Source organism: Mobula birostris, chromosome 4, assembly GCF_030028105.1.
Source record: "Mobula birostris isolate sMobBir1 chromosome 4, sMobBir1.hap1, whole genome shotgun sequence".
NCBI classification, from domain to species: Eukaryota; Metazoa; Chordata; class Chondrichthyes; order Myliobatiformes; family Myliobatidae; genus Mobula; species Mobula birostris.
This window is the reverse complement of record NC_092373.1, coordinates 154,614,869-154,635,540: the sequence shown is the minus strand read 5'-3', so window position 1 is coordinate 154,635,540 and position 20,672 is coordinate 154,614,869. Positions and strand designations below refer to the sequence as shown.

General features: G+C 39.0%; 1 protein-coding gene across 2 annotated transcripts in view; it reads right to left on the bottom strand.

Moving 5' to 3' along the window:
* The window catches only part of LOC140196674 (serine/threonine-protein phosphatase 2A 55 kDa regulatory subunit B gamma isoform), a 300,816-nt gene extending 284,414 nt beyond the window's left edge, over positions 1 to 16,402 (bottom strand). For both annotated transcript variants that reach the window (XM_072256278.1, XM_072256280.1), the window contains exons 1-2: positions 16,320 to 16,402; positions 16,126 to 16,203 (exon numbers count right to left, since the gene is read on the bottom strand). In XM_072256278.1, the coding sequence (XP_072112379.1) occupies positions 16,126 to 16,203; positions 16,320 to 16,326 (85 nt within the window). In that variant the 5' untranslated portion in view covers positions 16,327 to 16,402. The remainder of the gene's footprint in view (positions 1 to 16,125; positions 16,204 to 16,319) is intronic.
* Positions 16,403 to 20,672: the final 4,270 nt, after the last annotated feature.

Sequence of the window (20,672 nt, the reverse complement as noted above, 5' to 3'; positions counted from 1 at the left end):
ATGCATGAAAATGATTCCAGGAGTGAATGTCTTGTCACATGAAGAGCATTTGATGGCTCTGGGCCTATATTCACCAGAATTCAGAAGAATGAGGGGTGACCTCATTGAAACCTATCGAACGGTGAAAGGCCTTATTAGAGTACATTTGGAGAGTATGTTTCGTATGGTGGGAGAATCTAGGTCAAGAGGGCACAGCTTCAGAATACAGGGGCATCCTTTTAGTACGGAGATGAGGAGGAATTTCTTTAACTAGCAAGTGGTGAATCCATGTAATTTGTTGCCACAGGTAGCTTGGAGGCCAAGGCTTTATGTATATTTAAACAGGAGATTGATAGATTCTTGATTTGGCAGGGCATGAAGGACTACAGGGAGAAGGCAGGAGAAAGTTAAAGTCCAATGGTTTAAGTGGAATTATGGCAGCTAATGGAGTGGTATGCTCCTCCTGTGAGATGTGGAAGATCAGGAAGCAATTGTGTTCCTGATGACGGTTTGCAGGAAAGGTGTCCACCTACAACTTAGTGCTAATTGGGTGGACTGTTATTTGGACTCAGAGGAGCATGGAGGAAAGAGATTGTGTTCCAGATAGGAGTCTCAGGAAGATGGTCCAAAAGATTTAGCTATTTTGATGTTTGGCCACCAGGGGGGGATAGGCAAGTAGTGCTGAGACGTGTTGCATCTTGCCTCTCAGTGGACAATGACAGCAACAGCCCAATCAGTAGCACCACATCTGGCACTGTTGTTCAGCAACATCTAGCTAAGTCAAGGTAAGCAATAGTGATAGGGGACTCAATAGTTAGGGGTATAGGCAAGCATTTCTATGGCTGTAAGTAAGACTTCAGGATGGTTTGTTGCCTCCCTAGTGCCAAGGTCAAGGACATCTCCGATGGGGCACAGAGCATTCAGTAAGTGGAGGTGACCAGAAAGAGTTCACGATTCACATTGGAATCAAAATCTTAGACATGAAGACAGCCATCATTCTACAAAGAGAATTCAAGTAGAGCTAAAAATACAGAACCTCCAGGGTTGTAATCTCAAGATTACACACCATGTCACATGCTTGAGACAAGCAACAGGATCGCACAGTTGAATGTGTTGCTAAGCAGCTGGTACAGAGAGTCACTTGGGGTAGGGCTTCACGTCTATGGATCATTGGCTGTCTAATGGGGTGGATAGGCCTTCTATAAAGAAGAGTTGCACCTGAACTGAAGGAGCAAGAAAGCTTGCAAGTGCTACTACGGAGGGTATAAACTATAATGGCAGGGACTAGAAACCACAGCAGGTCAGTAAGTGGAGGAAGAGGGGAAAATAGAGGTTAGATCAAGGTTGAAAGCAAGAACCGGAGGCCCAGGTTAATGAAGTCAGTGGGACTGATGGGCTGAAACCATTTGTTTCAATACAAGGAGAACAACAGGAAAGAAAGGAAATTACAACCTGGTTTAATACATGGAACAAGTGACAGAGACAAGGCTGAGAGAAAGGCAAGGCTGACAGCTGCATGTTGCAGGATTCAGATGTTTCAGGTACAATAAAGAGAGGTGAGTGCGTGCAGATCTGATCAGAGAGAACATCACAGCTCTACTTAGAGACAACATCTTAGATGGTTCAACCAGTTTGGCATCAGGCGTAGAACTCAGAAATAAGAATGGGGTTATACTATAGGCCCCCCCCCAACAGCCAGTGGGTTACAAAGGAAGAGATACGTCAGCAGATTATGGGACGATTAGGCCATCCGTTGATTGGGTTCGACCATGGATATTGCATCCTAGATGTCTGTGCAAGCCAGTATGCAAACCAGGGAAGTACAATAAGAAAAAGCAAGCTTTGCCCATGCAGCAAGCTTTCCCTCTCCACTCATGAGTGGATCCAAAAAACAGCAGAGACTAATACAGTTCTGCACCAGTGGCATCACAGGAGATACCAGTCAGTATTGAACTCATCGTAGGAATACCTTAGGGACTCGAGCTCCGTACTTTACCCCCCGAGTTTACTCCCAAAGCCTTCTCCTTGAATGTGTATAGCTGAAAAGCAGCAGAGGTTTTCCTTATCCTAAATGAGCTGCTAACCATTGTTGAAGAGCCCTATCGCCCCCCAAGTGACTGGTTTTTAGGTACCAGTAACCCGACTTTGGCCCTTCGGTCAGTAGGTTTTTAGTTGCTAAGCCACACACGAAGCTTAGGAGCAGGACTTGATTGTCAGGGGCTAGTTGAGATGCACACCATTGGGAGCATTTAAAAGATAGTGGGAGCTTATCTGCACCACTTCTCCCCCCTCCCCCAGCTACGACAAGCTTAAGGAACCATCCTTATAGGAAGATGCAAAAGCAAATTAGCCATAGTGGGTGACTAATTTTTCCAATATTGTCCAAGACCTCCTTTCTGCCAAATGCTTTGATAGGGCAGAATTTGTTAGGTACATCCAGGAGGGTTTATCAACACTCTATGTAAAATGCCTAACCAGGAAAAGAGCACTGGAACTTTTACTAGAATATGAACTTAGCCAGGTGATTGGAGCAACAGCAGACCATTTCAGGAACAGTGATCACAACTTCAAGTTTTAAGCTAGCCATGGGTAAGTGGATGATGGTGCAAAGTCATGGGTAAGGATGATGCCTAAATTAGGAAAAGGTGATTACTAAAGTACCAGGCAGGAGATCATTAGACAATAAGACATAGAAGCAGAATTAGGCCATCTGCCATTCCATCATGGTTGATTTACTAATCCTCTCAACCCCATACTTCAGCCTTCTCCCTGTGACCTACGTTAAGAGGATATTCTGGACTTGAGGTGCATAGCAAAATATTAACTTCAGCAACCAACCTTCAGATCTGAATATGGATTGTAGATCAAATTTAAAATGCAGCACTGGACAACTGGTTCCTTGAGCTGTGAACCACAGTTAACTGAAAAACCAGACAATGCTGATTTAACATTCATTTTGGCTATCCAGTGTGGGTGCAAAGAAGGTGATGCGAATGTTAAATTCAAAGGAAGCATTGTAGATACACTGTAAATATAGAATTGCCCTTTGATCTTTAGCATATAAAATGTCATGTAATATTGGTTCAAACAGGCCTCTTCCTCTGAAAGGGTCTTAATATGATGATTTGTCAAATAAAAGTCTGCTTCATATCTGCTAACTGAGTCTCTCTGGTAACTTTGTTCACACTACAAGTACCAACAAGACCAAAGGAGCTGAGATGAGATTGTAAGCAGTTGTTATTGGTCAAGTCCACAACCAACACGAGAGTTGTTTAATAGCCCACTATGTCAAATTCAGGACCAACATGTTCCTGTGCAGAAGTCATACAAAGATGGCAAGATTCAGGAAGCTTGGAGGAATACAGAATTGGTCAGGACTTCAGGAATTAAAGGACAGAAGTGAATCAAGAAGGGTCAAAGGGACCATAAAATGTCTCTGGTGAATTGGATTGAAAGAAATCACCAAAGCATTTTATTTATACATTAAAAACATGAGGTAGGACCACTGACAGACAGAGGAGGGAACTTACGCTGGAGCATTAGTGTGTGTAGAGTACTAGAAGAGTGCTTACATCAGTATTTACCAAGGACAGAACATAGAGGATAGCAAGATCAAGTTGGGACGTGCCGATGTGCTAAGGTGTGTTGATAAAAGTGGTGGTGGTGGTAACACGATGTGGACTCTTAAGGAACATTAAGGTAGATAAGTTCCCAAGACCAAGGCTCCCTGAAAGTGGCAAATAGCGGATACAGCACCAAGTCTGACTTCTACAAGACAGATTCATCCAGGGAAGTTGTTGAAATGTTGCTTCAATATGCCTTCTTTACCATCAATTTATATCTCATTTCAGAGGCAGATGAATACCAACATCAAATCACCTGATCTTTGCATTCAGCTATCCAATTACATGGGTACAGGCATTAAGTCCAACTCTTCCCAGACAGTTATTTATACTTTGCTCAAAGAATTACAATCTAAGTACCTATTATCTGAAATGCTTGGGGCTAGAAGTTTTAAATTTTGGAAAATATAATGAGATAGCTTTGGATCACTATCATTTCCGACTGAATTTATGTGCCATGGGTTAGCAGTCTGTCTTACAGTTGTTCATCACGCACATGTACTGATGTAGTCATTCAGCATGTTAGATTTTCATTAGCAATGATCTTGGCAAACTCAATGAACTTCTCTGCTGCTTCATGATCAGCAGATGCCTTAGCACCACAAATCATTAAAAATTTAATGTTGTGCCTTTTCTTAAATTTCTGCAACCAGTCTACTGAATATTCACAACTACCTTCAATTCTCTGTTTGTTGTGATCGAACTTTGCTCGTTTCATGATAAGCATACTATTAAGCAGCACAGACCCACTGACACTGATGAATCCACTCTTTCAATGCACGATTGAGATATTCATTATTTGCTTTATGCAGTGTTTTTCTATTTTTCATTAATTTCTGTTCATTACATACGAGGTCACTTCTCAGAACTGTCTGTGGTGCACAAAGACCTGCCCATCACCTGGGAACCTTCCTAGTGCCTTGGGGAATTTTCCATTTGTGATGTTATGTCAGTGCTCAAAACAATTTCGGATTTTGGTGGTTTTCAGATTTTGAAATTTCAGTTAAGTACTCAACCTGCATCCTCCAAATTTGACCAACACAAAATTATTTGATAAGATATTTTTCTCCAAAATGGATCTATAGATTTTTTTTATTGACTATTTATATAAAAACAGACATTTTCTGCAAGTTTTGTATTCCATTCATTAGGTTACAACTGTAAGGTCCAAGGTGATTTGGTCCAGGATCTCGTTAATTAAATGTTTCCTTAACATTGGCTAGTAAAGAGGCACAATTAAATAACTAGAGATTACAATCCTCTTGCAATGTTGTACCTTTTCAATGAAGTACCGACCCAAGTTTAAACTGCATATAACAATGATCTGAAATGGAAACTGCTCCAATATACACATTTGTAAAGTCATCTTTAACAAGCATGAGTAAAGTATTACAGCTCTCAAGTATCATAGAATGCCAGTCAAGAACAATGGCAACTATTTCTGCACAATGAGTCAATTATTCTTGTGTCAATATACCCATTTGATACAAGCCCCATAGTCCCTCGTGTCCGCACCAAACACTATGCCAAATTAAACCCTGCACATGATCCATGCCTTTCCATATTCGTGTCTATCAAACTGCCTCTGAAAATGCCACTATCACAAAACCACAAGATATAAGAGCAGAAGTAGGCCATTCAGCCCATCAAGTCTGCCCTGCTATTCAATCATGGGCTGATCCAATTCTTCCACTTCCCTGCTTTCACCCCATACCCTTTAATGCCCTGGCGAATCAGGAACCTATCTATCTCTGCCTCATTTAACATAGAGTAGTATGCCACCCCAGCGGACATAAGTGGGAACTATCAGAGTTGTTCCCACCACTATCCCAGAAGCCTATTTCAAACACCTACTTTCTGAAACAAGGAAGTCTTGCCCCATATCTCCTTTAAACTTTGAAACATTCAACTTAAATGGATTTCTTCTAGTACTTGACATTACTGAGGAAAATATTCTGACTATCTATCCTGCAAAATTATGGGATGCAGAGATACATTTCTGTCAGGTCTCGCCCTCAGTCTCCAACATTTGAGAGAAAATAACCTAAATTTGTCCAACTTCTTGGAATAGCTCATAACCTCTAATCCAAGCAGCATCCTGGTAAACCTTTTCTGTACTCTATCCAAAATCTGCAAATTCTTCTTGTAATGGGACATCTAGAACTGAATGCGATACTCAAAGTGTAATCTAACCAAAAGACTTACATAGCTGCAATATGACTTCCTTACTTTTATACTCAGTACGCCCACTATTAAAGGCAAGTATGCCATATGCCTTTGTTAATACCCTGCACTACACTACTTTGTGCACCCACTTACACACAGCTATGAACTTGGAGTCCTCTGTACTACAAAGCTGCAAGCTGTCATTAACTGTACACTTTACTCTTACATTTGACCTCTCCATGTAATGTCTCAGTTACTTGGATTAATCTCCATCTATTCATGTTTTATCTGTAACTAATCTATATTCTACTGTTGCCTTTGACAGCCCTCTACACTGTTTACAACTCCAATCACTTTCATCTTCAAACTTCAAGACAATAAGACATAGGAGGAGAATTAGGCTATTCAGCTCATCTAGTCTGCCCTTCCATTTGATCACTGCTGATTTATTTTCCCTCTTAGCCCTATTTTCCTGCCTTCTCCCCATAACATTTGATGCCCTGATTAATCAAGAACCTGTCAACTTCCACTTTAAATGTACCCAACGACTTGGCCTCTACAGCTGTCTTTGCCAAGTAAGTTCCTCCTCATCTCTACCCTTAATGGATGTGTTAGAGTGATTTTTTGTTTTAGGTCATTTACATTTAGCAAATGACTTTGGCAACCAGTCTTCTACTCCTTTATAATGTATTGTAGATTTAATTTGGAACAATGCTTTTCCCAAAAGCTGTGGATCCCAGTCCAGACGCTGCTGGCGCTTGTGGGATGGATGTAATCAGAAGGTGTGAAGTTTGTATGCAGCTTCAAAAGAAAGTATTGTCTATACTTTGTAAACATGGAATTGTCCTTTATGTTTAGCAAATAAATATCCAGCCCCACGTTGGGCCAGCAGACCTTTCCAACTAAAGTGTCTCCATATGATGCCTGCTATACCTTGTTTTGTCGAATAAAGAAGCTGCTTTGTATCTACCAGTAACTCTCTCCCGTGATTTCATTCATGCAACAGAATGTATTGCTATTCTGATACTACGTCCTCGGTTCTTAAATTCTTCCTCTGTTGGAAACATCCTCCACACACCCACTCTATACAGATCTTTCAGACTTGTCCATCCATCTGCATTTTCATCCAAATCCTTTTTAATCAAGATAAACTTTATCCATAACAAAAAAAATTTACAATAAATCATGCAGTGCTATTTTTACATAAATATTCAATGCTTTCAATACTGTTCTATTATATTCCTATACATCAATAGCACTGCTGCCACTCATATCTGCTGGGGTGGCATACTACTCACATTAAATGAGAGGCTTCCTCACCCAACCCAGCCCCACCTTCTCCAGTAGAAGAACACTACATCACGGTCCTTTCCCACTGAGCCCTTGTGGTGGCTGCACCAAGCTTCAGTGCACCCTTCAGCACATTCCTGCAGCCTGGAATGTGCCAGACACAACATTCCTCAATGGACATCTCAACCTGTTGTCAGACCAACAACTTTCGGGCAGACGAAAGCACATCTTTTACCAAGTTAATGGTGTGCCAGCAGCATTTGATGTCTGTTTCTGTGGGTGTCCCTGGGAACAGTCCGTAGATTAGAGAGTCCCCTGTCACACAGCTGCTCAGGATGAATTGCGATACAGACCCCTCCATCTTTCTCCACACCGTCTGAAATCATTTACATCCACAAAGTTCCAGCTCTTATCCCTGTGGAACACCACTGGTCACAAACATTTACCAATTTCTTCACTACACCTTTAGATGTCGCACTTCATATACATCCAAACTCCATTTTCACCTCAGGTTCAAAGGTCATTTCCAATTTTTAAATATTCTAACAACCTTTGAAATAGACTTTTGAAGAACATTTTCAACTCCCCTTTGTTACTAAATATATACTCACTTTAAATTGATCATTGCAAATCTAATTTCATCATTTCCCTCAGACCATGTAACACTGACTTACAAACGTTTGTAATTTAAATACTGTTAGTGAGGAAGATTTTTAAAAATCTTACCTATAACTGCTTGGCATACCTTCTTTGGAGTCCTGCTAATCTTCAAATTCTCTCAAGAATATGCACAAAACTAGATGAACGCTGGCAGTCTTCCGTAATGTCTTTTGTCACTTCCTTGCACAATAAAGTATTTCTGCTCACAAGTTAGCTTAGTGTCTGTATTTCAAATCAATATCATTATGGGTTATCAAATCAGCTCAATTTATGGAACAAGATTCCAACTGATTTTACTGCATTTGTTTATTAGGGTGATACTTTTTTTTTTAAAAAAAGGAACTTGTATTTAGCCATTTGATCTCATGATTCAGTGCCATTTGCTCCGAAAGCTTTTAATTATTGTCTCTTTAATTTAAAGATAGATTTTCTATTCATGGTGGCTTGTCTACTTCCAAATCAGTTAGCTAATGAGTTCTCCTACCCAATAACTATCACTGTAAAATCTAAAAGTTTCAATTCCACTTGAAGTTACTGTAGAGAGCATCAGTAAAGCTGAACTGTTGCTGCCAAGTACTTACAGCATAGGAACAGGCTTTTCAGCAAAGGCAACTTATGTTTGTGTTAGTATTCCATTCCATATCATCCAACACCTTGAAGACATCTTCCATTTCCTTCTCCTACTGGATCCTAAGTAGCTAGTCAAATGCTTCCTTGCTCTTTGTCTTCATTTGTGTGGCAATAAGTTTATTTCTTAACACGCTTCAGGTTTCAAAGCTTCTCCAGAATTCCTTTGGATTTACTGGTAGCTTGCTTACATAAATGCCAAGTTTCTCTTCCACACATGTAAATAATTTTCACGTCAAATATTTACATAATCTTAAAAGCCTTCGTAGCTACCTAATCTACTTTCTAGTGAAAACAACTTCCAAAATTTGGCTACCTCAATAATTAACCTATCTCCATTTAATGTTTGTTGATTGAAGGTCACAAATGTCAGTAGATCTGCCACAGGTGCAGCCCAATCTGCTCCTCAACTCTCCTAACTACAACCTCGCCTCACAAACCAACATGCTTTTGACTGGAGTGAGACTAATCCGTAAAATGATTGGAAACTGCTCCCCTTCATCTCCACTCCAGAATTTAGTTATCAAGTTGCTGCACACATCAATGCTCAGAGACCACCTGCAGCTCATTAAGACAAACAGGCCAATGCTAACAATTCCTCTCTACACACAGGACACAGATAACACGGATCCACGACAAGACCCTGGGAAACTTGATTACCTCAAGATCTCTGAAGCCATTACTAGGCAAACATATTGATGACTAAGCCAGCACAGATTTTAACCATCCAAGAACATTCACATTTCAAGACATGGATTTTGGTCTTTAGCTCATTGTTTATTAGGCAGCAGTGACCCCTGCCCTCAAGTATGCATACCTTGGATAAATGGACCACTTATAGCAGGCACCTTAAAGCACTGGAGAAGTATCACCAATGCAGTCTCTGCAATATCCATTCACAAGATAAATAAATCACCATCTTTTTCTAGGCAAAACCTTATATACCTTGGTCAGGTGAACACCACATTCCCATTACAACAAGAGACAACCAGCAGAGTACAAAAAAAATGCTTTGATGTTGTTTTCCAGGGCCAACATTCTCACAGCTTGTGGGAATTTCAGGCCAACGATCAAAATAAACCTGTAACATTTGGTGGAAGGAGGTTTCCTCATTAAATCTCTTTGGAGCTTAGTAAAAAAACGTGGTAGGCGCAATGGCACAGGTAAGAGTTACTGCCTCGTAGCTCCATTGATCATTGTTTAGTTCTTAGCTCCAGTGCTGTGTGTAATTTGCATGCTTTCTCCCTTAGTGTCAGTTTTCTCCCATAATCAAAGACATACAGTACTGCAAAAAATCTTAGGTATATATATATATATATATATATATATATAGCTAGAGTGCCCAGGACTTTTGCACAGTACTGTAATTGTCCACATGGAATGGACAGAGAGTTTGTAAATCTGGCAGGAACAAAGGCTGTTGGGAATGAGGGGGGTGGGGATGTAGGATAGGTGGCAGAGAAGGGGTGCCGAGGGCAGGTGCAGGTGCAGACACACGGATCATTACGGAGATTCTCTTGAGCTTCCCTCTCCCTTCCTCTTTTCCCAACCATGATTCCCCTCTCCCCGACCCTTTCCCACTCTCAGTCCACAGTGGAGACCCCCATCAGAATCAGGTTTATCATTCACATATGTCATGAAATTTAGTTTTTGCAGCAGTACAATGCAATACATAAAATTACCACAGTATTGTGCAAAGGTCTCAGACACCTTAGCTATATGTCCCTACAGTTTGTAGTACAGTAGGATGACAAATTAACTGACCACTTTAAATTGGTGTTTTGATGAGATGGGGGGGTGGGAAAGAGAATGTGGATAGAATGGGATCCATGCAGTACTATTGTGAAAGGGTGCTTGACTATTAGTGTGGATTCAGCAAGTTAAATGATCTCCAAGAATACCAACTCTCAAATTATCCTCGTAAACACGAGGAATTCTGCAGATGCTGGAAATTCAAGCAACACACAAAGTTGCTGGTGAACGCAGCAGGCCAGGCAGCATCTCTAGGAAGAGGTACAGTAGACGTTTCGGGCTCAAATTATCCAACCATTTGCCCCGTAAAGCACTGCGAACACCTTCAATGAATCTGAATGGGCTAAATGACCACCTCAGAAGCAGAGTGGAAGTAATCCTTGCTTTTGAAGATTCATCAAGCACTCAGTAATCAGGAACAAACGTGGCAAAATGGCATTATTGAGCGTGTAAACCCTGCCCAGTTCTGGTGGTGTAATTGTACCACACATCTCAGAAAGCAGGTGAAAGAATGACCCCCGCATAATGTTACTTCACTTTCCTATTTGAATAAAGGGTCTTAATATTCAAAAACTATATATAAACTGGTGTTGGATGACGCAAAACTCATTCTCAATAAACTACTTCCCTGTACAATTGCCTGCTTTTTACAGACACTAGCTAGATAAAATATAGTAATTGTGGAGGTGTAGTGATGTCAGAGACCAGATACTGTACTGCTAACAAAGCTCTGAAACCTCGCAACAAGTTACAATTGCTTTCCCTGACAAATAGTGATTAGAAGCAACAACAGCCAAAAAAGAAAATCAACATTCCAAGTAATCAGTTCTTTAGATTGTTTTGAGTTGAGAGATACTACTTGTGGAAGTTCTTCCGAATGTGACTGCCAGTTTCAAAGCAAGCTGAAAATTCAGACTATTTTCAGTTCAAAACATACGAAATATAAACTCAGCTCTCAATGTTCAATTACAAAGCACTCAGGGGCCCCTTTTTGAGCCATCCTAAGCACAGTCCTAATGAAAGACAACTGAAATTTATTTTCTCTCCACCAACACTGCCTGCAAATGCTGAGCATTTCCTGATTTTCATCTCTACCTTCAGTTGCCACCATTCTGTTGTATGTTACATTGCAGATACTCTCTTCCACATGACGAGCATCCTTAAAATAGTGACATTAAATTCTATGATTTGGGAGGTTCTGGCATACATTTTCAGCCAAATCCATATAATAATCAATTCTGGTTAAATTCTTTTCGATCCAATGATGTTTTCTATGAATAAGCCAGGAAAGGCTTTTGACACAGATGGTCCAATGCAATGAGATGTCATACTTGCAGCATTTGAGCCCTTTAAAGAAATGGTGAACAGTACAAAATGCAGTCATAGCTTAAAAATCATGAGCAGTTTGAAATGAAGTTAACAATTAAATATCAAGACTTCTGGAAGGAAAAAAAGTGTCCAGGCCTGCATCACAGAAAGATGAGGTGGTAATCTGCCTTTCGTCCTCTATTCAAGTGTACGGGAAAATTAGTGAGAGAGCACTTAGATAGTTTCATATTGTGCACAATAAGCTATATCATCCTGCTGCTAGCTAATGTACTGTTACACAAGTGCTACATTATCAAAACAATTAAATAGGAACATTTGGTGAAACATTAAACTGCAAGTGATAGGCAGATGGTTCAAACAACAGAAGGTTAAAAAACTATCTCCAGCAGAGTTGTTAGAGATGAGCAGACAAAAATTTCCATTAAATGTGGCATGCGCACGCATGCACACAAAACCTCTCCAGGAAACTATAAATAGATAAACATGAAAATTACTGCAGCTTCATTCCTATTGTAGAAAGCTACCCCATTCTAAATGATACTTTGTGTTATAATGTACTGGAATAGTCAACAATTAAGCTAAATCCATGACCTTCATTACAGATATTGTTGAGAGAGTAAACACTCTAATTATATTTTATGAACAATTTAAAGTTGCAGACAATAGATAGAGGAAACGTTTGCAAGTCATAGTCAAAACATTGCCATTTATAGAAACACTTAAGGGTGTACAAATTATCAACTGTATCATCTAACCAGGACTATGAAACAAGCTTAAAATGTGAAAGTTTAGTATTAATAGTTAAAAAGTAGCCAATTGTTACTATCCACAGCAAAATAACTATATCCTTGCCAGAATTTCATACAAGCAGATTATATGCTCTTGCCCAGTGTGGAAGTATGAACCATTATTAGCATAAGACATTATCACTATGATTGCAGAAGGCTACCTGTAACCTTTCTCTGGTGATCAATGTGCATTTGAAATGCTACACCCTTTGTACTAGACTGTTAGCAAAAGGAAGGAATTCAGATCATACATTCACGTCACTCCAAATTCAGACAAAACACAACACTTTACAATTTCCCCAACCCATAATAAAAAGGTATTCTTCACTTTCTATCTCCTGTTCCTTGGATAAACAAAAGTTGTTTGGCAAGGTTTTCAAATTCGGTTTCATTAGCATGTTATGGAGAGATGAAAGTCAGCATGTTTGGTGATTTATCTCCCTCAGTAGTATATGTACAAGCATGATGTTTGAATAACCAGTAATTAACTCTGACATCACAAGGGGATCCACAGACATTTGTCTGTTTTAAGATCAAAGTGTGATTACTGTGTATCATATAAAAATGTTCTACATGAGGTAATTAAGAATATCATAGTCATAGCCTCCCAAGAATTCAAGCAAAAGAAGTAGCAAGCCATTCAGTCCCTTGTCTCCACCATCATGATTCTCATTTCAATCTTCCTTTCACCATTGGAATAAGCCAGGAGTCTGTACTTTGAATGCACTCAAGACCTGAATCTCCATAGTCTTCTTGCATACCAAGTTTAATAAAAATATACCATCTTTTATGTGAAAAAAAATTATTCCTGACCATTGGCTAGACATGGTTTCAGCTTTGCATCTAATCAGTCAAGCTTCTCTTCCAGGACTCCAACATAAAAATCACAACCAAAAGCAAATAGGACCTCAAGAACATAGGTCACCGAATGCAAGCATTCAGGAACCACCTTCTCCAACAAATCATACATCATTTCATTGTTTTCTCTCTTCACACCTGTCATGCCCTCACCACCTTCATCCAACTCATGAGAGAGTTCCCATATCAGATTCCTGGTCAGTCTGCAAGTCATCTCCATTTGAAATTAAACATACAATAAATGAAACTAACACTAACCTGACACTAATTATTATATTTGTAATTCTTCACAGAAAATATAGTTGATACTGCACAAGGATTACACTTTAATACTTTAAAAAAAGATTACCTCTAAACACAAACTTAAACAGTCACTTTAAATTTTCTCACTTCAGAAGCAATTTCTTGAAAAAATAATTTCCTCAAACAAGAACACAATAGTTCCAATATTCTTCACAACTTACATCAACAGATAGAAAGTTCCAAGTGGCATGAGACTAAAAAGTAACAAATCAATATTTTTTTTAAAAAGGGAGAGGCATCACGTCCTCTCCATTCTCATCTCAGTTCCAAGTGTGAATCCCTCCTAGTTTTCACACACACTGCAAAACTGGAACAGTTTCGCACAAAATATATGTGCAAGAGGCAACATCAATTTTGACTTCTCTAATTTGACATTGCCCTTGATGTTGTCAAACTTACAACTTCCTCCAATACTTCCCTCCTTTTGTGCAATATAAATGGCACTACCCTCACCTCTTCCATCTAGCAGTGGAGATATTCCTCCAATGTCTTTTCCAAGAGCCCCCATTTACCTGCTACTTTTCCATATTATCTGAAGCCATCATTTGTTTCTAGAGGGCAATCAAAAGCACAATTCTCCTCATCATTCCTCTCAACTTCGCTATTGCAAATTGTCAAATTACTTGCTGGTCTTCCAATTTTTATTGAGGAACACTTGCTTTGAAATGAATACTATTTCTAATTTTCACCAAGATTTTGCTACAAATTCCATCTTTCTCCAACCACAGTTTCTATTTCAACTGTTCATAATCTCAGTATTTTATAGACACAGACTGAGCTCCTGACAACAGCCAGCTCAGAGCCTACGTCAGCTAGTCCCAAGCCTCTCATCCAAGCTCTTGAAGACAAAAAGAATTCTGGATTCAACTTGCTTTTGGCTTGCCTCCCCATTTAAAACCTCCGTAAAGCCATACCTAAATCCTCACATTGTTCACTGGTCAAAACAAGTTCTGCATCTATCAATGGAACATTTCTTACAATGCTCAACATTTTACTCAAGTTCTTTAATTGTTAATTTCATACCTTCTATTCCAATAATCGCATTAGAATTCAATTATTCTTGTATTCTAGACAACTACAGTGATGTCTTCAATTGCCCATCCCCTAAACAATGGAATGCTCTCCCATGTTGAATTTTTCAGGATCCTTCCAGTAACACATTTGGCAACAAAATAATTGTACTTCTGAGAACAACCTTCCATTTTTCATCCATTGAATTTGTTGTATGTGCCTCGTCAAATTTATGTTGCACATTCAATTATCTGTTCACCGATTAAAGTTAGGAAAAAAATCATTATTTCAAAAACGAAATAATGATCAGTTATTAAGAAATGATGCAAAACATTTCTTCAGCAGTCCATGTAGTCTTCCATCAGAATTTAAATACAATAGCTGATTAAAGAAATGCATCCAAACTTCCAATACCAATGAAAAGTTCACCCATGAAGCAATTAAACATGTCAAATGACGTAGAATTGTAACAATGCAGAAGTAGATATTCAAATAGAACTGTGGGTATACTACAAGCAACAAATCTGTTCATCATGAATAGATTGTCCAGGAATTCAGATGCAACTCCATAATCAACCAGACACTAATGTTGGTGACCCATACTAACTTCCCCACAGAACAATGTAAAACTTTACAGACACACATTAAGAGAAAAAAAACTTCAATCATCCAAACATTTGTGATCAAGCAAACTATGCATTTATGGGATTGTAATCACATTTCTAAAAAGAAAAAAAGTCAAGCTCAATAGACTGCTGCATTCTCCAAAGGACACAACCCATGAAGTTGGCTATACACTGACTGACCTTTGAGCATTAATGCCTTGGACTTCCCACACAAACAGCTTTTGATGCCCTGGACAGTCACTTCCTTGATAATGGAGAATTGTAAAACAAAAAAAATGTCTGTTTCAGATGGTATAGTTCTAGCATGTCTATGAACTGTTTTGTTGGGGAGGTCAAAACCAAGCAGTAGGAAAACAAAATCAAATTATAAAGTCTAATAAAATAATACTCCCAGTGAATGAGTCACAGAAACATATAGATCCTACTTTAAATAGATTTGAGGAGGAAAAGCAGTTGTTTTTGGTCATGCGTTATCACTCATTTCCAAGTGCTCTTCACTTGGATGAATGGAATTTAGTTGACTCACCTACATTAACATAATTCTGGATGATGAATTCACAGCTGTATTTTACTGAAGACATTTATAAAATTTAAATTTATTGCTACCTTCCAATTTTTTTTTTCAAAAATGGCTCTGAGGAAACCAGTTAATACCAGACATTCATACTTCACTACCAGACACTAAACTCAGAGCAGACCAAAAAAAAGGCAAAATACCATTGTAACCATACTCATAAATTTCTCTAGCACAACACTTCACTTCATTTTCCAAAACCTCATTAACACAAATTATAAACTACTAAATTATTTTTTGTCACAGTCTTGATACAACAAATTCCTTGGGATTATTTTAAAAATCTAGATAGATAATTCAATTCCTAACACAGTAAATTAATATTTGAGCACTCACACTCCATTTTACAGGTCAGATAATTTAAATAACTACACACGCAGATTTCCCATCCTCACGCTTTAAACAGGTTGGAAGACAACTATAAAACACATATGTGAGGAAAGAATGAGAAACCTGTAATTCAAGAGGGGTGGGTGTGTTTACAAAGACAAACATACCACTTCCACCACACAGGAGAGGATGACAAATTTAAATCCTACCTTCAGATATATCAAGGTCCGAGGTACCTTTCACTTGGGTAAAGCACCACTGAACATCGTTCCCACATCCTCCGACTCCTAAAAGATAAATTCATCAGCAGCGCATCAATTCAACGTGCATCTAGTATTTCGACAAATGCAAACTAGCCTTATGTTACGCTATGCCGCTCCGAGTATGTATTACAGCAGCTTACTTCTCATGGCTGCGAGTTCACCCCACCGTTATAAGCGGGAGACTGGAGCCAACACTCGGTCACACCCCAAAGCGATGTCCCTTAATCATCTGTTGGCTGATCGTCTTGGTTTGGCCATGAATGGGGCTGTCCTGATTGACAGCTGTGCAAGCCAATCGCGCCAGGATCAACGGGGCGATTCCCTAGTGAGGAGTTTTCGATTGCCCAATCAGAAAAAGCGAGGCAGGTTACCGTTCAGTTGACTCATGGTGGAGATTTTGAAGATTTACCAGATTTAAAGTGATTTTCCGATTAAAATAGTGTGGTGTTTATCATCTCATAATGAACTATTCTTTAAAATTAACACTTAGACCAGTGAAAAGTCTACTGACTCCAGTCTTTCCAGTATTATGCTAGCCAAAGAAAAGTTAAACGCCGTTTACTTGCAGAACACCTGTTGGAATTTAAAACATTTTGTCCCTGTAGAGTCAGCCGCTCCCCTAAGAATCTCTGCGTTTGTTAGATATTTGCTGGGATATTGACTTCCTCCTGCCTGGTTCTGAGAGACCAGTGTGGGACTCCCTAACAGGTAGGGCAAATGGTTTTGAGCAGCAGATTCAATGTGTCATCACTTTTGTCTTAATATAATCCTCACATAAAAGGAGACAAATAATGACAATAGAGGCTGTTAGAAAGCAAATAACCACAAAATCTGGAAAGATACCAGCAACCAAAAAAAAATTGCTTATCCCCATCCACAAATAATTTAATTTCCTGGACAGAATGATAATGCAGGTGCTGCAAATCTGAAATAAAATAGAGATACTCAGCATATTGTGCAGAATCTGTGGAGCAGAACACTATAGCTTCTCTTGCCATAGATGCTGCCAGTCATGCTGAGTTGTCCTTATCTTTCGTCTATTCATTCTCTCAAAATACCAAAACGGAGAGGGCACTTCCAAAAAAGCACCATTAGTTCAAATGCAAGCTGGAGTGCACAGAATTGACAGACTGCATACTATTTCTCTTTTTTTCATTTGATTTCTTTCGAGATAATAGAACAGTATCTTCATTCACTACCTACAGTAAATCATTCTTTGTGTCAGCTGCAGCTCAGTTGGTAGTTCTTTAATTCTGAGCCAGAAGGTTCTGGGTTTTATTTCTGGTCGAAAGATTTGAGCAAGAAAAATATAGGCTGATGCTGCATTGCAGCTCTGAGCTTATAGAGGTGCTACCTTTCACCCTGCCTGTTTTTTCAAATGAACATCAAAGATATCAATATACCCTTTTGAAGAAGAGCAGGGAATTATTTTAATATGCTGCTTGAGATTTGTATGTAATAAACCTGTTGTAAACAGACAATCTATCACAGCATTGGTTATGGGAACTTTATGCAAATCTTCAACCGTGGTCTTATATAACATCTATTAGCATTTCATTGGTTGGATAGCATTGTGGGGTGTTGTGAAAGGTAAATAAATGCACATTTTAATGTGTGGGAAATGTACTTAAATCTCACCCCGTCTAGTCTTGTAATAATTATAAACTGATCTTTGCTTCCTACAGATCATCCTGTCAAAATATTGCAATTTTGAAAATTTCCTTTGGTGATTTGTTATTTATTCTAGCAATGGATGTCTTATGCTTGAAATCTCAGATGAATATACAAGTTTTAGAAAACGTTCATAATTTTGATACTTTCTATCTTTTAATTTATCCTTCACGATAGAAAATGTTAATTTACTTATTTTGTCTTATATATCTTTGAAAATATGGCAACCAATCCAACTTTAACAAATAGATAATGCCAACAATGTCCACCTATATTTTTGTTAATGACATTTAATATCACGGCTTTTCTCTGCAAACCTAAAACTCTGGTCTCTCTGACATTACCTTCCCAATTCAATGGTAAATCCATGGGAGCAGCAAGAAGTAAATAAGCACAGAAAGCCAAAATCTGGTGTTTGGTATCATTTGTCACCCTAAAAGTGATGTATTGGTGCAGCCAAGGAGAATTGCTCTATTTTATCACGTTCTTTGCGGTGGGGAACTTCACTCGTTTTTCTGATGCTTTACAAACTCAGGCATGTATTACATTTCAATTCACGCACTCCGTATGCACAAGTAAATTCTTATCTCCATTTGCCCTGTCCATAATGTATATCTCAAATGCTTAGTTCTGAATAGTGTTGCAAAATGTGATTAACATAATAATTTTATACGCTGATTAAACACTGATTTTCTCCAAAGGCTAAATAGGAATCTTATCGCTGTTATGTATCTTTTCTGTGCTGTCTTACTCTGTTTGTTTTGATTTTCAGTGTTGCTAATTCATGTCAATTGCCAAATTAATCTCCACTGAATTGCCTCAATAGGCCAAAAAAGAGACAGAACTGAGTCCCTACGAAACATGTGATAAGGTTTCTACTTAGTTCAGAGAAAATTAGACTTTAATCTCCAGGTAAAGACCCATTACATTCATAACATTTGGTTCAGAATCAAAGAAATGTAAGCATAGAAAAAGATACAAATATCATTGCATGTACAAAATAATTAAAGAATGAAACATGGTATGCATCGAGATCTTATGAAGCTATCGCATAATGATAATATTTTTCACAGTAAGACAGTTTTATAACAAGGCTAGCTATTGTGTTGTTTAGTTAGTAAATTTAAAAATAATAATTGTAACAATTCAAATAAAGACAAATTCAGAAAATTCAGGGAAAGACTTCTTAAATGGTGTTCTCACAGCCCTGAAACTTAGCAAAGCACTTTATAATCAATAAAGGGCCTTTTGAGGTGCAGTCATCATTGTCATACAGGAAATGCAATACCCAATTTGCATCAACTTTCAAAAAGATCACCTGTTGCTGCAAGATCATCAATTCAGTGAAAGATGCACAGTGGTCTGCCAGTATGTGTAGATCTTTCAGTGTATGGAGATGCCTGAAGTCAAAGCTGCTGACTGGTACATAAGAATGCAGGAATATGCATAGTAAGATGTACTGAAACTCAATACGGGTAGCACAAAGGTGTTGTGGGAAAGGAGCACAGTCCAGGCACCTGCCTGCAGAACAGGAGCTGTGCCCCGTCTAACCAGTGATGTTATATTTTTGCTCAGAGAGCTTGTGTGTTGTGAATGAGAGGGAAATTAAAAGTTTTGAGTCTGCAACCATTAAAGATTTTTCAAACATTTAAAAGATGGCTAAAAAGCACAAAGTGAGAAAGCGAGAAAATAATGAGAGAATGTACTTTACTTAGTGTCAGTTAAATATTCATAGAAGAGCCTTTGAACTCACCTAATTATTTCTCCATGGCAATTAAGGAAGAATTTACTGTTAACATCATACATGCTGAGACGATTATTCTTGCTATCACCTATTAAGTGAGGGAGGAGGGAGGGTGGGTGTTGGTGAGAGAGAGAAAGGGGGGGGTGAAAGAGAGAGAGAGAGAGAGACAGACAGACAGACAGACAGACAGAATGATAGTACAATACAGCACAGATACAGGCCCTTCAGTCTATCAGTTCCATGGTGACCACTCTGCCACACAAGTAGTCCCAATTTCCTGAGCTTAGCCCATATCTCACTAAGCCCTACCCCTCCATGTGCCCATGTACCTATGCGATTGCTTCTTAAATGACATGATTGTACCTGCCTCAACCACTCCTTCTGGCAGCACATTCCATACACTCAACACCCTTCGTGTGCAAAGGGTGCCCCTTCGATCCCTTTTACATCTTTCCCTTCTCACCCTAAATCTATGCCCCCTAGTTTAGGTTTCCCCCATAATGGGGAAAAAACTGTTGCCGTCCATCTTTTCTATGCCTCTCATAATTTTAAGCATGTCTATAAGGTCACCCCCTCATTTTTCCAGGTTCCAAGGAATGAAAACCCAGCCTGGCCAACTTCGCCTTATAACTCAGGCCTAACAATGTCCTCATAAATCTTTTCTGTACTCTTTCCAGTTTAACCATGTTTTCTCAATTACAGGGTAATGAAAACTGTGCATGGTATTCCAAGTGCAGCTTCACCAATGACTTATACAACTGTAAAATAATGACATACCCCCTATACTCAGTGCCCTGACTGATGAAGGCCAAATTGTTGCCTCCTTGTATGCTGCATTCAATGAACTATGCAGCTGAACCCTTATGTTCCTCTGTTCCACTACATTCCTTAGTGCCCTACCAGTCACAGTATAAGTTATCTGCAAATTGCATTACCTCACACATATCTGTATTGAAATCCATTTGCCATGCCTTAAGACTGATTTATACTTCTGCGTCAAATCGATGCCGTAGGTATGGCATTGCCACAAACCCTACGCAGAGCCTACGCGGATTCCTACGCCGTAGCCTGACGCGTA